Raw genomic sequence first — 19,182 nt, 5'->3', positions numbered from 1 at the left:
TAGGATCATATATCATTTCGTTGCCTCTAGCTAGCCTAAGTCAAATGGAGGGAGACTTCCCTCTCGGTTCACAAGCATCTTAAATCTTTCTCCAGCAACTGAGGCAGGAAAAGCACGTGGGAGGCAACTCCTTTCGTCCATATCAACCAGAAGTCTGCACGCAACTGCTTCCCAACGTCGGCAACGCTAATGGGTAATATGGACTTCAACTCCCAGAATTCTCCACGATGCTCATTGTGTACTACGGAATTCTGGGAGTTGAAGTTCCACGTCCCTTAAAGCCGCTGAGGTTGGGAAAGAAGGGAATAGGGACGTTAAGAGCCCCACGTGACTTGCCTTTTCCCGCTTACGGAAATCGCGGCAAGCGCAGCGGCGTCATTTCTGATTGGTGCCGAGCGCCCGATGCCGAGGGAGGCTTCGCTGCGCCGCGCCAAAATTAAATGGAAGAGCGAAACAAAACGAGGGGAACCGACGGGGAGGAGGTTCAGGTGCGGACGACCGGGGACGCTTTGAGGCGTTGTGGCAAGTCGCCCTCGGCTTTCGGTCGGATACGTTTTCACTTCTTTCTCTCTGCTGCATTCAGCGGTAACTGAGACTTTGAACCTCCAAAGCGAAGCGTTCGAGAGACAAAAATGTAGCCGAGTTTCCCCGCGGAATGGCCGAGGATTTCTTTTATGTTTCACTCAAATGGAGGAACGCCGAACTATATGAGGGGTACATTTAGTCTGAAGTTGCGGACGCCTGATATAGGTTGACTAGCTTCACCGATAATTGGGTTATATTCCTTTTAAAAAATTGTTGGCTCCATGGAGTGTGCTTGGGAAAGAAAGAAGGGGTCCTCTGATTAGTAGCAGTTTTAATAAATGTTTTCCTTGAATAGTTACATCAGGGGTCTTCAAACCTGGCCCTTTTATGACTTGTGGACTTCAACTCCCAGAATTCCTCAGCCAGCGTGCCTGGCTCAGAAATTCTGGGAGTCATAAAAGGGCCAAGTTTGAAGAACCCTGAGTTACACGTATACATACGGTTTTTAAAAAATGATTTTGCGTTTGCAGTGAAAGGGTATGGTTTGTGCAGAGCTATCAAAATTTATTTGAAAGTAACCCTGGCTGTATTAATTGATTCCTAAATAGATTTGCAACACGTGTATTTGGATAGTTTTTTTGTGTTGTGCCTATAGGATTCAATTCCAAGAATCATGGGTTTACCACATTAGCTCACGCCTGAAGTTCCTTTAAACCAGTCTAACTTTCTACAGTAGTTAACGGGAGTCAGGAATAGGGAATTGAAATTTTCTAAATGTTGTTGAATTGCTATTCTTCGTGGCCCAGTTAATGCCTGGAAATGATAACTTGATATTGAAGATTCATATATAAGCTTATCCATAATATTATGATTTGGTTTGGGCCTGATGTATTGTGTAAATCTTATTGTTTGTCATTTGTAAACAAAAGTGTAAAACATTGTCCAAAAGTAACTATGATTTATTCAATAAAAAATAGCTAAACCAGGATTTAGTTTGATTTACAGACTTAGCCGGGTATTTACCTTTGGGGTATATGGAGGGGCTAGAGGGCAGGAACCTGAAGTAAACGGCTACTTAAAATAATGTACGAACACCACCATAGAAACAAATTGATGTCTGCCTTAATTACTACTTCCAACCTTAATGTATGCTACACATCTATTGTCTTTTAATTAATTCAGGATGCAGATCTGTTAAAATGCCAAGATGAGTACTGAGCCTAGCAAGAAAGGTTCTGGACGAGGAGGAGGTGGTTTTCCAAGGTGGAGAAGAGGAAGATGGCAAGGGAGAGGAAAAGGAAGTGGACAGAGAGAAAACTGGAAAAATGCTGGCGAGAAAGTAGTATCGGGTATGTTAATTCCACAGCTATATTTATAGCATTCATATGATATGAATGATTTCTTATGGGATGCGGTGGCTCAGTGGGTTAGGTCGCTGAGCTTGTCGATCAGAAGGTCGGCAGTTTGGCGGGTCAAATCCCGAGTGCCGCGTAGCAGAGTGAGCGCCTGTTACTCGTCCCAGCTTCTGCCAACCTAGCAGTTTGAAAGCACATAAAAATGCAAGTAGAAAAATAGGGACCACTACGGTGGGAAGGTAACAGCGTTCCGTGCGCCTTTGGCGTTTAGTCATGCTGGCCACATGACCACGGAGACGTCCTCGGACAAGCGCTGGCTCTTCGGCTTTGAAACGGAGATGAGCACTGGCCCCTAGAGTTGGAAACGACTAGCACGCATGTGCGGGGGAACCTTTACCTTTACCTATGATTGCCCAAGTGAAGAAGGATGACTCTGAGCAGTGTACAAAAGTCACCTAAAACAAGAAAACAATGCATACCATTAAAGCCCTCTCACAGTTAAAACAATGAAATGGCAGCCAAAAATAAAATATATTTGAGCTCAACCAGTTGGGAACTTTGCTTATCCTTTTGGCTGCTTGCCTTGGCCTTTTCTGGAGGGCCAACCATATGGGTTGGCATAATTCCAAAAGGTATGGGGTGCCACCAATGATATTGTTTGAATGAAAAGACCTAGAAGGTTTCAATCAAAGTCATTCAAAATATCTCAGGAACATCCCTGCATGACTTATTTGCTTTGGAGACTTAAAAAAAAGTTTCTGGAAAACCCCCCCACTTATAATAGCATAATACAATGCCTGGATTACTATACTATAACTTAGATGAAATTTTTAAAGATGCATCTTACGATCAGGTTGTCCCCCTGTACAGGCAATTATTACCTTTATTATTTTAGATGTTATTTGCAGCTACAGCATGTATATAAATTGTTTTTAATAACAAATTTAAAATGCTCAATTTTATCACTGACTATTTGAGGGGATACTTTTCAGCACAACCTCATCTTATTCAAACTCTTCTGCACCAGGATGCTCCATATAAAGGTTGGAAACTTTATTTCTCTGAAGGTGAGGGCTTTCTTTCTTTGTATATGGTACAACTGAGAGCTGATTAGAGTTGAAATTTACAAGCTGTAGAACATGATGCTCTGGGAAACCATGAGCAAATTTTGAGGACAGGGTCACAGATTTTTTTTTAATTGCACACACAAAGCAGGCTCACTGCCAGAAATTGTTCCTGTTCTGTCCACATAAATTCCTACTCTGCCTGAATGAGGTACGCAGGACTGGAGTATCACCCTTTGGTTGGATTGGCAGAGGCGTGTTCCCACATATATCGCAAATTGCATTTGACTGAAGAAGTTGAGTTGGTGTGATGAAATAACAAGCATGTGGCTTATTTTAGTATAACTGTCACAACATAAAGTGAGAAAGAGCTAATACAGTATAGTGCTGGTGCTGGACTGGAAGTTGGAGGGACTAGATTCTAGTCACCCTTAGTGCACAGAAATCCACTGGGTGAACTTGGACCACTCATTCCCTCTCAGCTCTAATCAACCTCAGACTCTGCAACAAGCCAAATGAAAAACAAGGTTTATTGCATCCTGCATTGACAGCTTTGAGTGTGGACTAGGTGAGTGCAGTGCAAATCAAGTGAATGCTGCAACCAAGTGGAACAAACACTAAAAAACCACCACCATTACAATTTAATGTGATGTCTAAATCTGACTTCAGTATGTCAAATCTGCTATGCATATCTCTGATACTATATAAAAAATAAAATGCAAGCAGAATACTTTTGGGTAAACATTTGGATTTGCATATTGAGTAGTACGGTTTGTTTCATGCAGAAATAAGGTTTGTGTAAGTTGTGCTGTTTGCAATAAACAAACCTATATAAAAAAGTTATATAATATTTTGAAAGGTACACAAATTAAAATCGAGTCTCCCTATCAGGAATAAATTCAATATGTGTTTTAGAATATGATAAAAAGTTCTTAAACTTTTAGTTTTTTAAATATAAAAACTTCTAAAATACAATAGTATTATATTGACTTTCCTTATCATGCAGCTCAATAGTTTTCATATGTATGATGAAGTAAACCTGTGTTCAATGAAATATTAACATTGTATCATTCCTCTGCATTGCTAAGCACTTTGTAGTTGGATTTCACACACTCTGCTAACCTTAATGTAATTGGTCTTGGTATGGCGTCTGAATTCTCTCATTATAACTTAGTGCTACATCACATGATGGTTAAAAACCTGTATCATGTAAATTCAACTACTTATTTTGGGCATGCCTAAAACTTCATAAAATGAAGCTATAAGATTTCTCTCTGGCATGTAGCTTCATTAAGTATGATAATTGCAGTCGAAGTAATGCTTGTAAAATAAAAGATGGTCAAGATTATGTTTACCTGAAGAAATGAAATTCTTAGTATTGTAAATATTAATGGAGTGTCTTTAAATCCTCAGCAGAACTTTTTAAAGTTGCACTAAATATAATGTATTGTTAGTATATTAAAGATTGGCTTGTAAAATCAATAATGAGTTTAATATGTTCTTATATGTTCAATGTTATCTACAGCCATAACTATATTAACTGTATTAATCAACATTCTCTAATTCAGTATATGATGACAACTCACCTTTTGTTCAGAAGATTGAAGCTTTTGAAACTTTTTTCAAATCTCGAATAGAGTTTTATGATAAGGTAAGTTATTAGATTATATGTTGTTTTGGATACTTTTGTTTTCTGAAGCTGGTTTAACCATGCACGTTTGTATATTTGCTTCTTGTGCTGAGAGAATCCAAGGTATTTCTGGTATTTATGAACATTTTAATTTTGTTTTTCCTAAGAGTTTGCAGATTGATTCTGTAAGAACCTTTAGAAAATTTATTTAATCTTTTTCTTCAGTTCCCTATGATATGATGTTTAATGCTAAGATTTGGATGGATGGACAAATAGAAGAAATTTTTAGAAAATGAGGAAGAGTTTCCTTGTCCTAAACTATACCCGTTTTGTTGTTCACATGTTTAACTAGTTACACAGTGTATTGTTATCTTTCAGTCAAATTTATATAATTTATCCTTTTTATTTTGTGCTCAGAGTGAAAAGAGGGTAGTATAAGTCAGTGGTGTTGCTAGGTTCAGTGAACAAAGAACACGTGAGAGCATCATCATATAATGCAAATGATGTGTATTTTGGAATATGAGGCAGTTAAATCCATGATTGGTATTTTTGGCAGTCTTTAATATTTGAGAAGGCTTGAACAGTTTACGACTGTGATTAAAATAATGTGTAATGGAGTAAACGACAAACAGAGTTATAACTTTACTGAACACCAATTCAACGCACCTCTATTTTATAGGATGAAATAGAAAGAAAAGGAGGTATTCTTGTGGATTATAAGGAACTGATATGCGATAAAGAATTAGTGGAATCGTTACCTGATGTTGCTGCTGAATTAAGAGATACGCCTCAAAAAATATTAGACTGCATGGGTCTGGCCATACACCAGGTAAGTGCACTAGACAAGTAATAGATATTTTTACATTCCAAAGCCTTATACACAAAATGCAAATCTTATCTGGTATAAGAGAACAAATATATTTACACTTCAATAAAAAGCAATAATAATAATAATAATACAATCCATACATACACATATCTTAAAATTAAGCCTGGCTGAATTCAACAGGACTTAGAAATTTACATAAAGTTTGAGCCCAAATCTTAAACCATTTTTTTATATCCTTGGGTTAAATGATGTGATAATAAAAAAAGGAAGGATTATGGACATTTTATAACTGCTTGATAGTGAAATCCTGCTTATGTATGCTAATCCTCTGTATGTGTGTTAAGCAAGATTACCTTGGTTTTGAAAAGCAGGCTAGCATGAGCAGAATATGAATTAAAGCGGTCCCATCATTTCGAGGTCTCATGTAGTTCCTTCAAAGGCTGTTCGGGTGTCTGCGCATGTGTGCAAGCACAGCATCTTTGCTGATATTCACATCAGAATTCTCACACACAGTAGCAGATGAAAGTTAAATACAGCTGCATTAGGACTTGGAACTGCGGTGCTTTACAAACACATTTTGCTTTACAATGCTAAATAGTTTGGTCTCTTTAATTGCAGAGGCCTCTAAACAACCTCATTTGTGGGGATTAGGGATCCTTTGGAATGGTATGGCAGGGACAGTGCATACTACAGTGGAAAAGAAAAATAAATTGCAAGAAAAATCTTCCCTTTGATAGTTAAAAGCACCATCTGCTTCTAAAAATGATATTTCTATATTAATTATTTAATGGAATTCAGGCAGTTTCTTTTTTGTTCTCTAGGTCTTGATCAAAGACCTCGAAAAGCATGCTGCAAAACTGCAAGAGCAAGAAGGGCTACCCATTGATGAAGAGCCTATTGTAAATGTGCCACATATTCATGCAAGGTATCTATTTTTTAAATCGTTCAATTATGAGAAAAACTGAAAATGTTTTTTAAAGTTTTGTAAACTTTCTTGTATAGGAGTACAGAATGGCAAGAACTCTTTAAGTCTCTGACATTTTTGAGAAAAAAGATAGCAGAAGAAATCCTAAAAAAGTTTAATAATGTTATTAATTTCTGGAATATCACAGAAAGGTGATACTGAACTTGTACCAGCAGTCATATTGACCAAATGGTGGATTGGCCCAGTCAATGCTGGGGTTGTTTTTAACCTGGTGTAAAGAGCCAATTTATCACAGGAAATTTCAACCTCTTTATTCTGTACAGCAACAAAGAGGTGCTCTTGGGACCCAAGTCACAAATCAAGAACCTCTGAAACGTACAGTAAATTTATACATTTCAAAAAAACACAAAAATCACATGATAATTAGCAGCAATAGGCAACAACTAGTAAGTTACTCCTACCACTGGTAGGTAGATGGCCCTCTTAGAAAGTGGGTTCATTACCAATATATTGTAGCCCTCCTTGTCCTTCTGTTTCTAATCGATAGCTTATACAAAATTTTCTAGATAATGTATATAAAAAAGAAAGAGGAATTAGATTTAAATCTACTGCTTCTGGGGGAAAGGATGGTACTTTTTTATATATATAATAGCCACCACATGATCTTTTCAGGAATATTTAAGGCATAGCAAGGTGCTAAAAAGGGAAACGGACAAAAATGGAGTTTCTCTGACTCAAGCCAGCTACACCAGTCCTTCAGTCACCTAATTGAAATAATGAGCAGTAATAGCATTGCTGCATGTAGGAATAATTTCTCTGCCCACATTTAGATTTATCAACAAGCCACAATTAGTTCAGAGAAATGCCTTGATAGAACTGCATCTTCCTGTTTATTTGATTTGTGAGGCCAAATATTTTTCCATTCCTACTTTATAAAGGTAAAGGTAAAGGTTCCCCCTCACATGCTTGCTAGTCGTTTCCGACTCTAGGGGCTGGTGCTCATCTCCGTTTCAAAGCCGAAGAGCCAGCGCTTGTCTGAGGACGACTCCGTGGTCATGTGGCCAGCATGACTAGATGCCAAAGGCGCATGGAATGCTGTTACCTTCTCACCGTAGTGGTCCCTATTTTTCTACTTGCATTTTTACGTACTTTCGAACTGCTAGGTTGGCAGAAGCTGGGACGAGTAACAGGCGCTCACTCTGTTACGCGGCACTCGGGATTCGACCCGCCAAACTGCCGACCTTCTGATCGACAAGCTCAGCATCCTAACCCACTGAGCCACCGCGTCCCTTCCTACTTTATAGCAAATGCAATTTTCTATATTATCCCTCCTGGGAAACTATTCTATAGAAATCATAGACATCTGCAGGGTTAGCCATTAATTACTCAGAAATAAGAGAAGTATGTTATTTGGAAATAGACCTAATAAAATAAATGGGCTTAAGTGTGCCTAAAATAGACCTTCTCCAGAAGGCAATCTTGGGTTTTATTATGCCTGAATGCAAGTAATAAGAACTTTCATTTAGACCAGACCTGTCAAACTCGCGTCATGTGACATCGTGCAACGTATCGGGACTGTTTTGCCATTGCCGGCAATGGGGTGGGTGCGGCTTCCGCGTAACGTGTCCGGCCCGTGGGCCGGCAGTTTAACACCCCTGATTTAGACCATGTAGCAGTAATTATTTTCTGCCTTGGAGAACATTGCTTTGAAAAGATCTCATCACTGTACCAAATCTGTACCAAATCATTGTAGCAGGACTAAACATTTCAAGACATTATTGAATGTTTTGGTTTTTTGCACCATTGGATCTATTATTTTCTGGAAGGCATAACAATTACGACATTATAAAGATTCCTAAACTGAATGTAGCAAATAATAAAGAAAACTTTATCCCAGGAAGTTTTTTTATGTTTAATATTGTCATTAACTATTAACATACATTAATATCCAAATGCATACATACATGCAGCTTTTGGTCTGTTAAAATAATTTCCAGTATAAATGAAAGTGGATACATAGAAATAAGTTTTTACAATTATAATTTGTTTGTGCTAAGACTGACTCACAATAGAAAAAAATGTTATTTTAATATATGCAGTATATTCTTCTAAAAAAATGATAATGCATTGGCTTCATTTAGAGCAGACATGTCAAACCTGTGACGTCGTGCAGTGTATCGGGACAGTTTTGCCATTGGTGGCAATGGGTAGGCGCGGCTTCCACAGGACACATCTGGCCCCGGGGGCCGGCAGTTTGACACCCCTAATTTAGAGAAAATGACATTCAGTTTCATTTAAATCCATGCATGACACATGTAAGTTATGACAAATTAATTTTGTTTATTACCACTCGAATTTATAACACAAACCATTATTTTCACCAATTGCTATTATATGAATAGTGCCATTATTTTAAACATGATGAACTCTCACTGAATTATCAGTATATTATTATTTTATTTGAATATATTTTAATATTTTTAGAGTGTACAACTACGATCCAATTACTCAAATTAAGAATATTCGAGCTAATTGCTATGGGAAGTATGTAGCTTTACGTGGGACTGTTGTGCGTGTCAGTAACATTAAACCTATCTGCACTAAGATGGCCTTTATATGCAGCACCTGTGGAAATACTCAGAGTTTTCCTCTCCCTGATGGAAAATACACTCTCCCAACAAAGGTAATAAAAAAGCCCTCAAATCAAAAGTTCTACCTCCTACTTTTCGTGATTAGTATTTAAAGTAATACATTTTCATGCTGTGCAGTTTACTGCACGTTTTAAGGACATGAACACTTTGACAAAAGGGATTTTACAAATTGTAATTCATTTTAAGGGTATTATTTATGATGAAAAGAAAAATTAAGTATAAGTGCAAGCCTCCCCAAAACAAGCACAATAAATACGGCTGTGGTATAAACTTTTTTTTTTGTACTAAATTTGAACATTAATGTGTTTCAGTGTTCTTTGCCTGAATGTCACGGACGATCCTTCACTGCAGATAGAAGTTCTCCTTACACGGTTACCGTGGACTGGCAGTCGATTAAGTAAATATATAATTTTCCCCAATATTTTGGAAATTTAGATTATTTACAGTTTGATTTTATAGTAAATGTGAGGAATTAATTGTACAATCTCTTTTATTGTAATGTTAAAAAGTTCTATTGAATAGTAATTCCATTCAAAGATAGAAAGTTTTCTTTAATCCAGAGATAGTAATGTCCTTTTTCTGTAAGTTTGGTATAATAATAATAATAATAATAATAATAATAATAATAATAATAATAATAATAATAATAATAAGTTGTTGTTGTTGTTGTTGGAAGGGACCTTGGAGGTCATCTAGTCCAACCCCCTGCTCAGGCAGGAAACCTTATACCATTTCAGGCAAATGGCTGTCTCTTCTTAAAAACCTCCAGTGTTGGAGCATTCACCACTTCCGGAGGTTGTTCCATTGGTTAATTGTTCTAACTGCCAGGAAGTTTCTCCTTAGTTCTAGGTTGCTTCTCTCCTTGACTAGTTTCCATCCATTGCTTCTTGTCCTGCTTTCAGGTGCTTTCGAGAATAGCTTGACTCCCTCTTCTTTGTGGCAGCCCCTGAGATATTGGAACACTGCTATCATGTCACCCCTCACCCTTCTCTTCATTAAACTACACATACCCAATTCCAGCAACCGTTCCCTATTGAACTCTGGCTACTTGTACTTCTCTTTTCTCCATAAGATATGTGTGTGTTTCTGAGGGTGGATGGGTGCATATTTTAAGAAAGATTTTGTGGATCTTTAATTCATAATTCATTTCAACCTATCTTCAGCTCTAAAAAGTGTTTCCCAGAAATATATTGGTACTCCAAAACCAAAGCAAAAGTCAGAATGCTTGTTTTGGCCTACCTATACATGCTCAATGTTTTATAAATCTTCATTCTCCTCCACCAGTGGTATCATGTTTTTCTTTCTTTTTTTTATTAACTTGGTATTCCAGAATTCAAGAACTCATGTCAGATGATCAGCGAGAAGCTGGGAGAATTCCCCGGACAATAGAATGTGAATTGGTTCATGATCTTGTAGATAGTTGTGTTCCAGGTGATGTGATTACTGTTGCAGGAATTGTCAAGGTATCGAACACGGAAGAAGGTGAACTATATCAAATTTTATATATTATATATTATATATTATGTCGGCTGGTGGCCCCCAGGGGGAGGGCATTCTCAGTGGGTGCGCCAGCCCTCTGGAACAGCTTACCAACCGAAATCCGGATGGCCCCCGACCTCCGTACCTTCCGACGCGACCCGGCCTGGCATGATAGCGTTAATTGGGGTCCCAGTTTGTTTTCAATATTGTTTTTATTACTTTTTTATTGTTCATCTGTAGACCTTCCTTCCTCTGTACACCGCCCCGAGTCCCTCGGGAGAAGGGCGGTTTATAAAAACTAATAAATAAAAAAAAATAAATAAATATTAACATATCTATTTTAGAAAATGGCTATTAATTCAGTTGCTATGTGTATATTCGTATTTTGCCCAATTAGTGGGCCAAAAGTGAAACTTAATTAGTGTCAAAGACTACAGCCATGAGATTTAAATTAAAACAGAGATCACTATATTGGTACACAACTACTTGAAAATAGTGTTTTCACAAAGAAACCGCTCTTAGTATTCTACTTCTGGGTAGTGAGGACAGTTGAAGCTAAAAGGTGCTGCGTTTTTAGTGGCAGAGCAGTCTTCTGGAGCAGTATGATATCATTCAGGATAGTGAAAATTCAACATTTCCAGAGACCATTATGATTAAACATGAAATTTTAGCCATTTTTATATTTTTATCTTGTGGTAACTTTCCCTTAGTTCACTTGGATTTTGTAGCTTATTTTATTTACTGGATTTTAAGATTTATTGCGGCTTTTGTAATGTTTCTCCATCATTTAAGCCTCCAAGTATCACTTGGATTATGGTGGGGTACAAATGCAGTAAATAAATATGCTTTGCAAACAGGGCATTTAAAGCCAGCTAATAAATGAAAATATGTCTAGTTCAGGGTTGACATTTCATTACCCAAACCAGGTAATATCCTATGTTACATCCTAATGCAGAAAGATTATCATGATCTTACTATTGATATTTTAACAGGAACATCAAGAAATAAAAATGATAAATGTGTCTTCCTATTATACATTGAAGCAAACTCTATCAGTAATACAAAAGGCCAGAAAATCAAGAATTATGAACATGGATTAAACCAGCAAGGATGCATGGAGTTTTCACTTAAAGATCTTTATGCAGTCCAGGAAATACAAGCTGAAGAGAATCTGTTCAAGCTTCTTGTCAGGTATGTAATTTATTGCAAGCCCGTGGTTTTTATTTGCATCTCCCCCCCTCCCCCCATTTCAGCTAACCCTTTTGAGTATTCACACATGTCTGGAGTACATGATCTTTTGTATAACAAAAACATTTTGTAAAACATCAGTTATTAAATGTGTCTGAATTCCTAACATCTTCAAAACATGAAAATGATTTTGTAGAAAAAAGTATCAGATTGGACCCTTACAAGATATTCTTGATATTCATGAAAAAGTAACCACAAGTTGCCTCTAGCATTTAGTTCAGTAGGAGTCATAATGTTCTAAACATCCAGATCAAAACAAGCAATCAAAGCAATTAAAATATCTAATGTGTTCTGCACATGATATTTATCCTTTTATGCTTTTTCCTTCTGGGTATTCTAGAGCTTAAAGGTCCTTGATGCTCTCTGAGATTGGTTGTTTTCTTGCAGACATTTCATTACCCAAACTGGTCTGATAGCACAGATGATGTTACCTAGTTTCGGTGATGAAATGTCTGCAAGAAAACAACCAAGCTCAGAGAACACCAAGGATCCTCTCATTTCAACCCTGAGCTGCAAATATTTTCCTTTATGGATATTCTAGAACTGGGTTGAAAATAGGGCTTAGAGAAACAGGATGTAGAAAGTCCCCATCCAGGATGAGAGCCTAGAATAATTAGATAGTACCATTGTCAGGAAATTCAGTGTGACTATAAGTTAGTCTTTTTGTGACCCATGCGCAAGTGGTTGGTAACACACCCACGGAGTTGGCCTTGCACAATACTAGTTTGCCTTTTCCTTCTTCATGAGCAGTTGTTCACTTTCCCAATAAAGCTTACAGGACTGGGTTATCCTGGCAATCTCCCATCTAACTACTAACCAAGCCTGATCTTGCTTAGTTTCCAAGCCAGATGAAGTTAGTAAGTGCTACTGTTGGTGCCTGATGAGAGTAAATCGTAATTCTGTTTTAATGCAAGAGAACTTTCTCCAAAAAAAAAGAGGTTCTAACAATAATGGGGGATCAGTCCTAACACATCCATCAGATATATAAGATTATATAAATCAGCAAAACAAGAAAATTTAGGTGTTTTAAATATGAAAATAAGAGAACTATTGACAGCCAGTGTGGTGCACTGTTTGATTAAGCTGTTTGATTGGCACTGGGGAAAATGCAGGCTCAAGTCCACTTGCGGCTTTTTAAGTGACTTGCAGCCAATCATTGTCTGCTAACTCCATCTTTCTCACTGGTATTGTTGTGGTTGAGAAAAATAGGGAATGTTACATCTTTCCCCACCCATATGAAAGGCAAGATATAATTTTGACAATAAATATTTGGAAACTGTCTTACCACACTGTTGAACCAATGGAAATGCAGCAAAGGGCTCTTACTCTGAGTTCTTAACAGCATCGTAGGAAATGGCAGATAATATCACCTGCGCTGCTGGCAAAATATAGCACTGTTGAAAAGCTTCAGATGTAGGAGATGATGTCAGCTATACCATTTATGACATCACAAACACCATTATGGACAAAGCATGATGCTTAAAAAGGTTATAAAGGTTATATGTGTCCACTCTGTCTTTTAAGCATTATTTTCAGTATACAATAGATTTAATTCTAGGCTACAATGATTTATTTCTGTGGCTTGTTTGTTATCTAAAAGGATAGTCTAAGTAAGAGTACAGTGCAAGAATTCTTTTTGTGTAACGAGTAAACATTTATTCATGTGCCGGAAATCCTATCTAATCTAAAAGATAAAGCCTTACACACCTACTTATAACTTTAATTGATTTCAATGGCATAATAATAATTTATTAGATTTGGCATAGCTACCCACTCTAAAAGGCTCTAGGTGGCTTTAATGTAAAATTAAAATAGTTAAAAACATTGCAACAAAATGTCATTACTACTATTATAATCAGCCAGATGTTTTTTTAGACTGGATTTGGCATTAGTATCCACTTAGGGAGTCCTTTCTAAGGAACAGGGGTAGGCAGATGTTGTTATTTGATGGTATTAAAGATACGGTATCATCACAGGATGCAAGCTGTTCCAACTAAAGCTGTGTTTGCAGTTGACTGATAGGGAGTTTGTCGGTCCTAATTGTGTTCAAGTGGTGTTGAACACAAGTAGGTGGTGCCTATTACTGTTGGTACTATATTTGCTTTCTTTTGCCACAGTTCTACTTCTATTTGCCTGTCAAAGAGTAGCTAATATCTAGTAGATATTATTTGTTCTGATGAGAATTTAAATTTTCTGAGTTTTTCTTCACCCCCACAATATGTAATTTAGAATTTTAGAAAACTTAACTTTTCAGAGGATAGGAAAGCCAGATGCTATAGATTGCAGCCTTGCATGTTCCTGTATTCTTGGCTGCCTTGGGTCTCCTCTGTCTAGTAATAATCTCAAACTTTGAACCCTTTGCCAATGTGATTTTAGAAGGCTATAGAATTTGATATGAGAGAACCAGTGTCAGGACCCACCCCAAACCACGTCTTAGGAAGACAAAAACTCTTGGAGTCAGGTTTTTAGTCCAAAAGAAATCTTTACTATGACATGCTCGGTTGTAGGAAATGAGACAGGGCTTAATGGTTCCACGATGTAAATCCTTATAAAGAGTTCCCGGTTTAACCCCCCTTAATCCCCATTTGGTCAGTCCCCCCCATCCTTCCTCTCGTATCATCCATCTCGTGGGAAAGAGGAAGTTAGGACCCTTTTGTTTATTGCTGTCTTCCGTGACAAAAGCCAGATGCTAGCCCCCCCTTTTGTTTCCCCAGTTCAAAAGGCTTCTCCTTTCCTTTGAAATGCCTATTGCCGGTTCAATACACATCTATCCTCTTCTCTTCGGGAGATGGCAGAATCCATGGGATATGTTTGAAACATTCCATTTATGAATATGATATAAATGGATTCTGACAGTCCGCTCTCCTTAGAAGAAAGATGTGTCCATCTGTAGGGGGAGAAAAGAAAAGAGAAGAAAAAAAAAACATGTTTTTTCGGTTTGTTTGGATATTCTGTATGAAATCTCTTAAGCAGCTTTGGTGCTTTAACGTGGTGTTTGCTGACCCATTCATTTTCTGAGGAGGGGAGGTGTTTCCAAGCCACTAGATATTGAGTTGTTCCATGATGTCTCCTGGAATCCAGAATTTCCTTCACCTCGAAATGTTGTTCTCCTTCCACCATGATGGGAGGTGGTGGTGGTGGAATTTTTGTTCGTAGGGGAGATTGTTGTTCTCTCTTTATTAGACTGCAGTGAAAGATTGGGTGTATTCGTCTAAGATTTTTAGGTAGTTCTAATTCAACTGTTACTGGGTTTATGATTCTTTTAATTGGAAAAGGTCCAATGTATTTTGGTCCTAGTTTTTTACAGGGTTGGAGAGACTTAAGGTATTTTGTAGACAGATATACCATCTCTCCCACCTTGAACGGTGTGGGATCAGATCTTTTCTTGTCTGCCTGTGTCTTGTGTGCTAATCTAGCCTCTGTTAATGCTTTTCTGACAATAGGCCAGGTGTATTGTAACTGAGCAATCCATTCCTTTAGTTCTGGAATTACCGGTTCTTTTGGAGTTAGATCAGGTATGGGGTTGAAGCTCTGGCCTGTGGCTACTTGAAAAGGAGTGTAACCTGTGCTGGAGTGAATTGCGTTGTTATATGCCACTTCTGCGAAGGGCAGCAGGTCTGTCCAATTGTTCTGCTGAAAATGTACATAACATCTTAAATATTGTTCAAGTACAGAGTTAGCCCTTTCCGATTGCCCATTACCCTGAGGGTGATGACTAGATGTCAGTCCTTGGGTGGTTCCTAACAGAGATAAAAATTCCTTCCAGAATGCTGAGGTAAATTGCACCCCCCTGTCAGATATGATGCGTTGTGGTGCCCCATGCAATCTGTAAATATGTTGTACAAAAAGTTTTGCTAATGTTTTTGCAGTAGGAATTTTTGGGCAAGGTATGAAATGGACTTGCTTAGAGAACAGATCAGTAACAGTCCAGATAACGGTGTTTCCGTTGCTTTCTGGTAGTTCCACAATAAAATCCATGGCTATTTCTTTCCATGGGGCTGAGGGATTCGCCACTGGTTGTAACAGTCCTGGCGATTTCCCTTGTAACCTCTTGGCCATTGCGTAAATTTGACAGCTACCCACATAGCTTTCTATGTCCTTTTTCATAGATGGCCACCAAAATTGCCTTTTAGTTAAGTGTAAGGTTTTTACAAAGCCAAAGTGTCCTGCTGATTTTGTATCATGGCACAGTTGCATGAAATTGATTCTCTGTGTGGCAGGTATATATAGCTTCTCCCCCACCCACGGCAGTCCATCTTTAATTGTGCACACATGTTTATTTTTCTGGAACCATTCATCACTTTCCAAAGATTTCCTGAATTCTATTCCAGTTTGGCTATCTACCTTCGGCTTCATTTTTTCTTGTGCCCTGGTGGTGACTGGTGCTGCCAGTTGTTGTTCCGGTACAAGTGGTTTAAAGTCAGTAACTCTTGTGCTGTTATATTGGGGCATGCGGGATAATGCATCTGCCAGGAAGTTCTTCCCCCCCGGTAAGTGTTTGAGTGTGAAATTGAATCGGTGAAAGTGTTGGGACCAGCGGGCTTGCTTAGGAGTGAGCTTCCTGGGCGTTTTTAGTGCTTCTAAATTTTTGTGGTCAGTCCAGACTTGGAAAGGTATTTTATTTCCTTCCAAAAATTGACGCCAAGTTAATAATGACCACCTTAATGAGAATGCTTCCTTCTCCCATATTGGCCATCGTTGTTCAGTTTCTGTAAGTTTCCTGGATGTATATGCGCAAGGTTGCAACGCCCCCTCATCATTTTCTTGTAGTAATACGGCTCCGACTGCTACGTCGCTCGCATCTGCCTGTATTACAAAAGGTTTGTTGGGATCTGGGTGTTTAAGTACAGGTTCCGCAGAAAAGAGTCTCTTTAGCCTCTCAAATGCTGCTTGACATTCCATTGACCATTTCAGAGGCTGGCTGGGTTTCACGGGTGACCCCCCCTTCGTTTTCAACAAATTTGTGAGGGGCATGGCTATTTGGCCAAATGCAGGGATGAATTGGCGGTAGAAATTTGCAAACCCCAGGAAACTTTGCAATTGCTTCCGTGTGCGGGGGGGGTGCCCACTCTAGTACTGCCCTGACCTTCTCTGGGTCCATTTCGATGCCCTCTGGGGATATGCGATATCCCAGGTAGTCGATTTTTTCCTGATGAAATTCACACTTCGATAATTTAGCATATAAATGGGCAGCTCGCAATTTCTTCAGGACTGCTCTGACTAGTTTGATATGTTCCTCTTTGGTTTCTGTGAAGATAAGGATGTCATCGAGGTAAACCAGGACCCCCTTATATAGGTGCTCTCTCAGCACGTCATTAATTAATTGCATAAAGACTGCGGGGGCCCCTTGCAGTCCAAATGGCAATACTTTGAATTGATAGCACCCCATTGGGCAGTTGAATGCAGTTTTCCATTCGTCTCCTTCCTTAATCCTAATACGGTAGTATGCTTCCCTCAGGTCTAGTTTGGTAAAAATCTTTCCTTTCGATAGGTGGGATAGCATATCCTTCATTAGGGGAAGGGGGTATAGATTACATTCACTAATTGTATTTAGGTTCCGGTAATCCACAACCAAACGAAAGGAACCATCCTTCTTCTCCCTGAACAGAACCGGGGCGGCTACTTTGGGTTTGGCGGGCTCAATAAATCCTCTTTCTAAGTTTTTCTTTATGAATCTTTCCATTTCTGCCATTTCCCTTGGGCTCATGGCATACATCCTGGGTTTTGGGAGTTTTGCCCCAGGTTTGAATTCTATGGTGCAGTCTGTGGGGCGGTGGGGGGGGGAGCTCATCTGCTTTTTCCTCACTGAAAACCTCAGCCAGGTCCCTGTATTCCTCCGGTATCTCTGTTAGCCCCTTCTCTTCCCCCACTGCTGCTTTTTCCTCCCTCTGGGTTGGGGGGGTGTTTGGGGGTTTTACGTTTTCCTGTTCCCCTTTTGGGAAGTTGAGTTCTGCAGTCCTCCAGTTTATCCCGGGGTTCCATTTCTTCAGCCATTCCAGTCCTAAAATCATTGGGCATGCCATGCCTGGGGCCACTATAAATGTTATGTCTTCCTCATGGGACCCCAGGGACATGTGGAGTGGTAGAGTGGCTAGGGTAGCTGGTCCCCCCCCTGTTATAGACCCGTCTAATTGACTGAAGGAGATTGGTTGTTTTAGCCTCCTCACTGGGATGCTCAGTTCCTCCACCAGCGTTGGGCTGATGAGGCAGCGGATGCAGCCAGAGTCTATCAAAGCTTTTATTTCATTGGCTTTTGGTGCAGAGGAAGCTAATATAGTTACTGTCTTAAGTATGGGTGGAAGAGGTCCACTTACCAAAGGTTCTCCCTCTGAGCTGTCTTCCGAGGTGTCCACCGCCCCTGCAGTGTAGGCCGGAGTCCAATCCCAGGTTTTGGCAGAAATTGTGGACTCTACAGCCTCTGTCCCCTTCATGGAAGATTCTTTTGGGTTGCCTTGAGACTTCCCCAGCTTTTTGGAAGATGGTGCCTCTGTTTTGCGTGGAGGGGCTTTCGAACGACATTCTGCAGCACGGTGGCCCTCTCTCCCGCAATTGAAACATCCCTTTGATTTTTTAGCCGTGGCCGGTGGGTTTTCCCCCTCACGTGTTTGCTCGAGTGGCGGGCGGCCCCATGGTTTTCCTCTGCGTTGTCTTTTCAATAGGTCTATTTCCACTTCCTCTGCCAGGACATACCAGTCATCGAGATGGTAGGGGTCTCCCCGAGGCAGGCAAGCGTCATACAGGTCGTAGTTTAGACCGTCTTTGAAATGGCTGAGGAGGATGTCTTCTGGCCAGTTCAGCTTGCTGGCGATGGCTCGGAATTCTTGGGTATATTCGGCCACTGTTCTCCTGCCCTGCCTCACCGTCTTGATTCTCTCCCGGGCCTTCCGGTCAGCCAAAGGGTCCTCAAATCGTCGCCTCAAGGATGACATGAATCGGTTGAAGTCGTTGAGTTCTGGGGCGTTGGAGTCATGCAGGTTCACCACCCAGTCTGCGGCCGTCCCGTCCAGGGCAGATTGCACAATTCGGATGCGTGTTTTGTCACTGGGGATGTCCCGTCCGTACTCTTCCATGTAGCTGAGGACTTGGGTTAGGAAAAATCCCAGTCGTGATGGCTCCCCCTTGAATTTTGCTTCCAGGGGTGGGAATCTTTGGCTGGATCGTTGTCTGCGCCGCAGAGTGTATTGCTCCTCATCTCGATCCCCATCTGTGGGTCTGGGGGGGGGTGGGTATCGCTGAGTCAGCGGCTCCTGTTCCATTGGACAGCCCTGGGGTTTCAGGTGTTGGATTCCTTCTGTTACCCCTCCAGTTGCGACCCCAGGTGTTGTGGTTTCCAGCTCTCTCCTCCCTTAGTGAGCTCAGGGTTGTTTTCATCAAGTCAATAGCTTTTTCCAGAATCCGCTCTTCCTCACTGGCGTGCAGGGAGTTCTCCATCTCTTGGTTCCATTCCGGTTGGTGGTCGCTCCGTCTCAGGGTCAC

The 19,182-nt window shown here is 39.8% G+C and overlaps 1 protein-coding gene across 1 annotated transcript in view; it reads left to right on the top strand.

The window, feature by feature from the left end:
* The first annotated feature begins 415 nt into the window (after positions 1 to 415).
* Positions 416 to 19,182, top strand: part of MCM8 (minichromosome maintenance 8 homologous recombination repair factor) — a 32,250-nt gene continuing 13,483 nt past the window's right edge. The window contains exons 1-10 of the mRNA XM_081340501.1: positions 416 to 714; positions 1,708 to 1,874; positions 2,873 to 2,947; positions 4,513 to 4,595; positions 5,254 to 5,403; positions 6,225 to 6,328; positions 8,813 to 9,011; positions 9,291 to 9,376; positions 10,310 to 10,461; positions 11,451 to 11,649. Coding sequence (XP_081196627.1) covers positions 1,733 to 1,874; positions 2,873 to 2,947; positions 4,513 to 4,595; positions 5,254 to 5,403; positions 6,225 to 6,328; positions 8,813 to 9,011; positions 9,291 to 9,376; positions 10,310 to 10,461; positions 11,451 to 11,649 — 1,190 coding nt within the window. The 5' untranslated portion in view covers positions 416 to 714; positions 1,708 to 1,732. The remainder of the gene's footprint in view (positions 715 to 1,707; positions 1,875 to 2,872; positions 2,948 to 4,512; positions 4,596 to 5,253; positions 5,404 to 6,224; positions 6,329 to 8,812; positions 9,012 to 9,290; positions 9,377 to 10,309; positions 10,462 to 11,450; positions 11,650 to 19,182) is intronic.

The sequence above is a fragment of the Vipera berus genome (assembly GCF_964194415.1).
Source record: "Vipera berus genome assembly, chromosome: 1".
Classification (NCBI taxonomy): Eukaryota; Metazoa; Chordata; class Lepidosauria; order Squamata; family Viperidae; genus Vipera; species Vipera berus.
The sequence above is the reverse complement of the archived record's forward strand: the minus strand, read 5'-3'. Positions and strand labels throughout refer to the sequence as shown.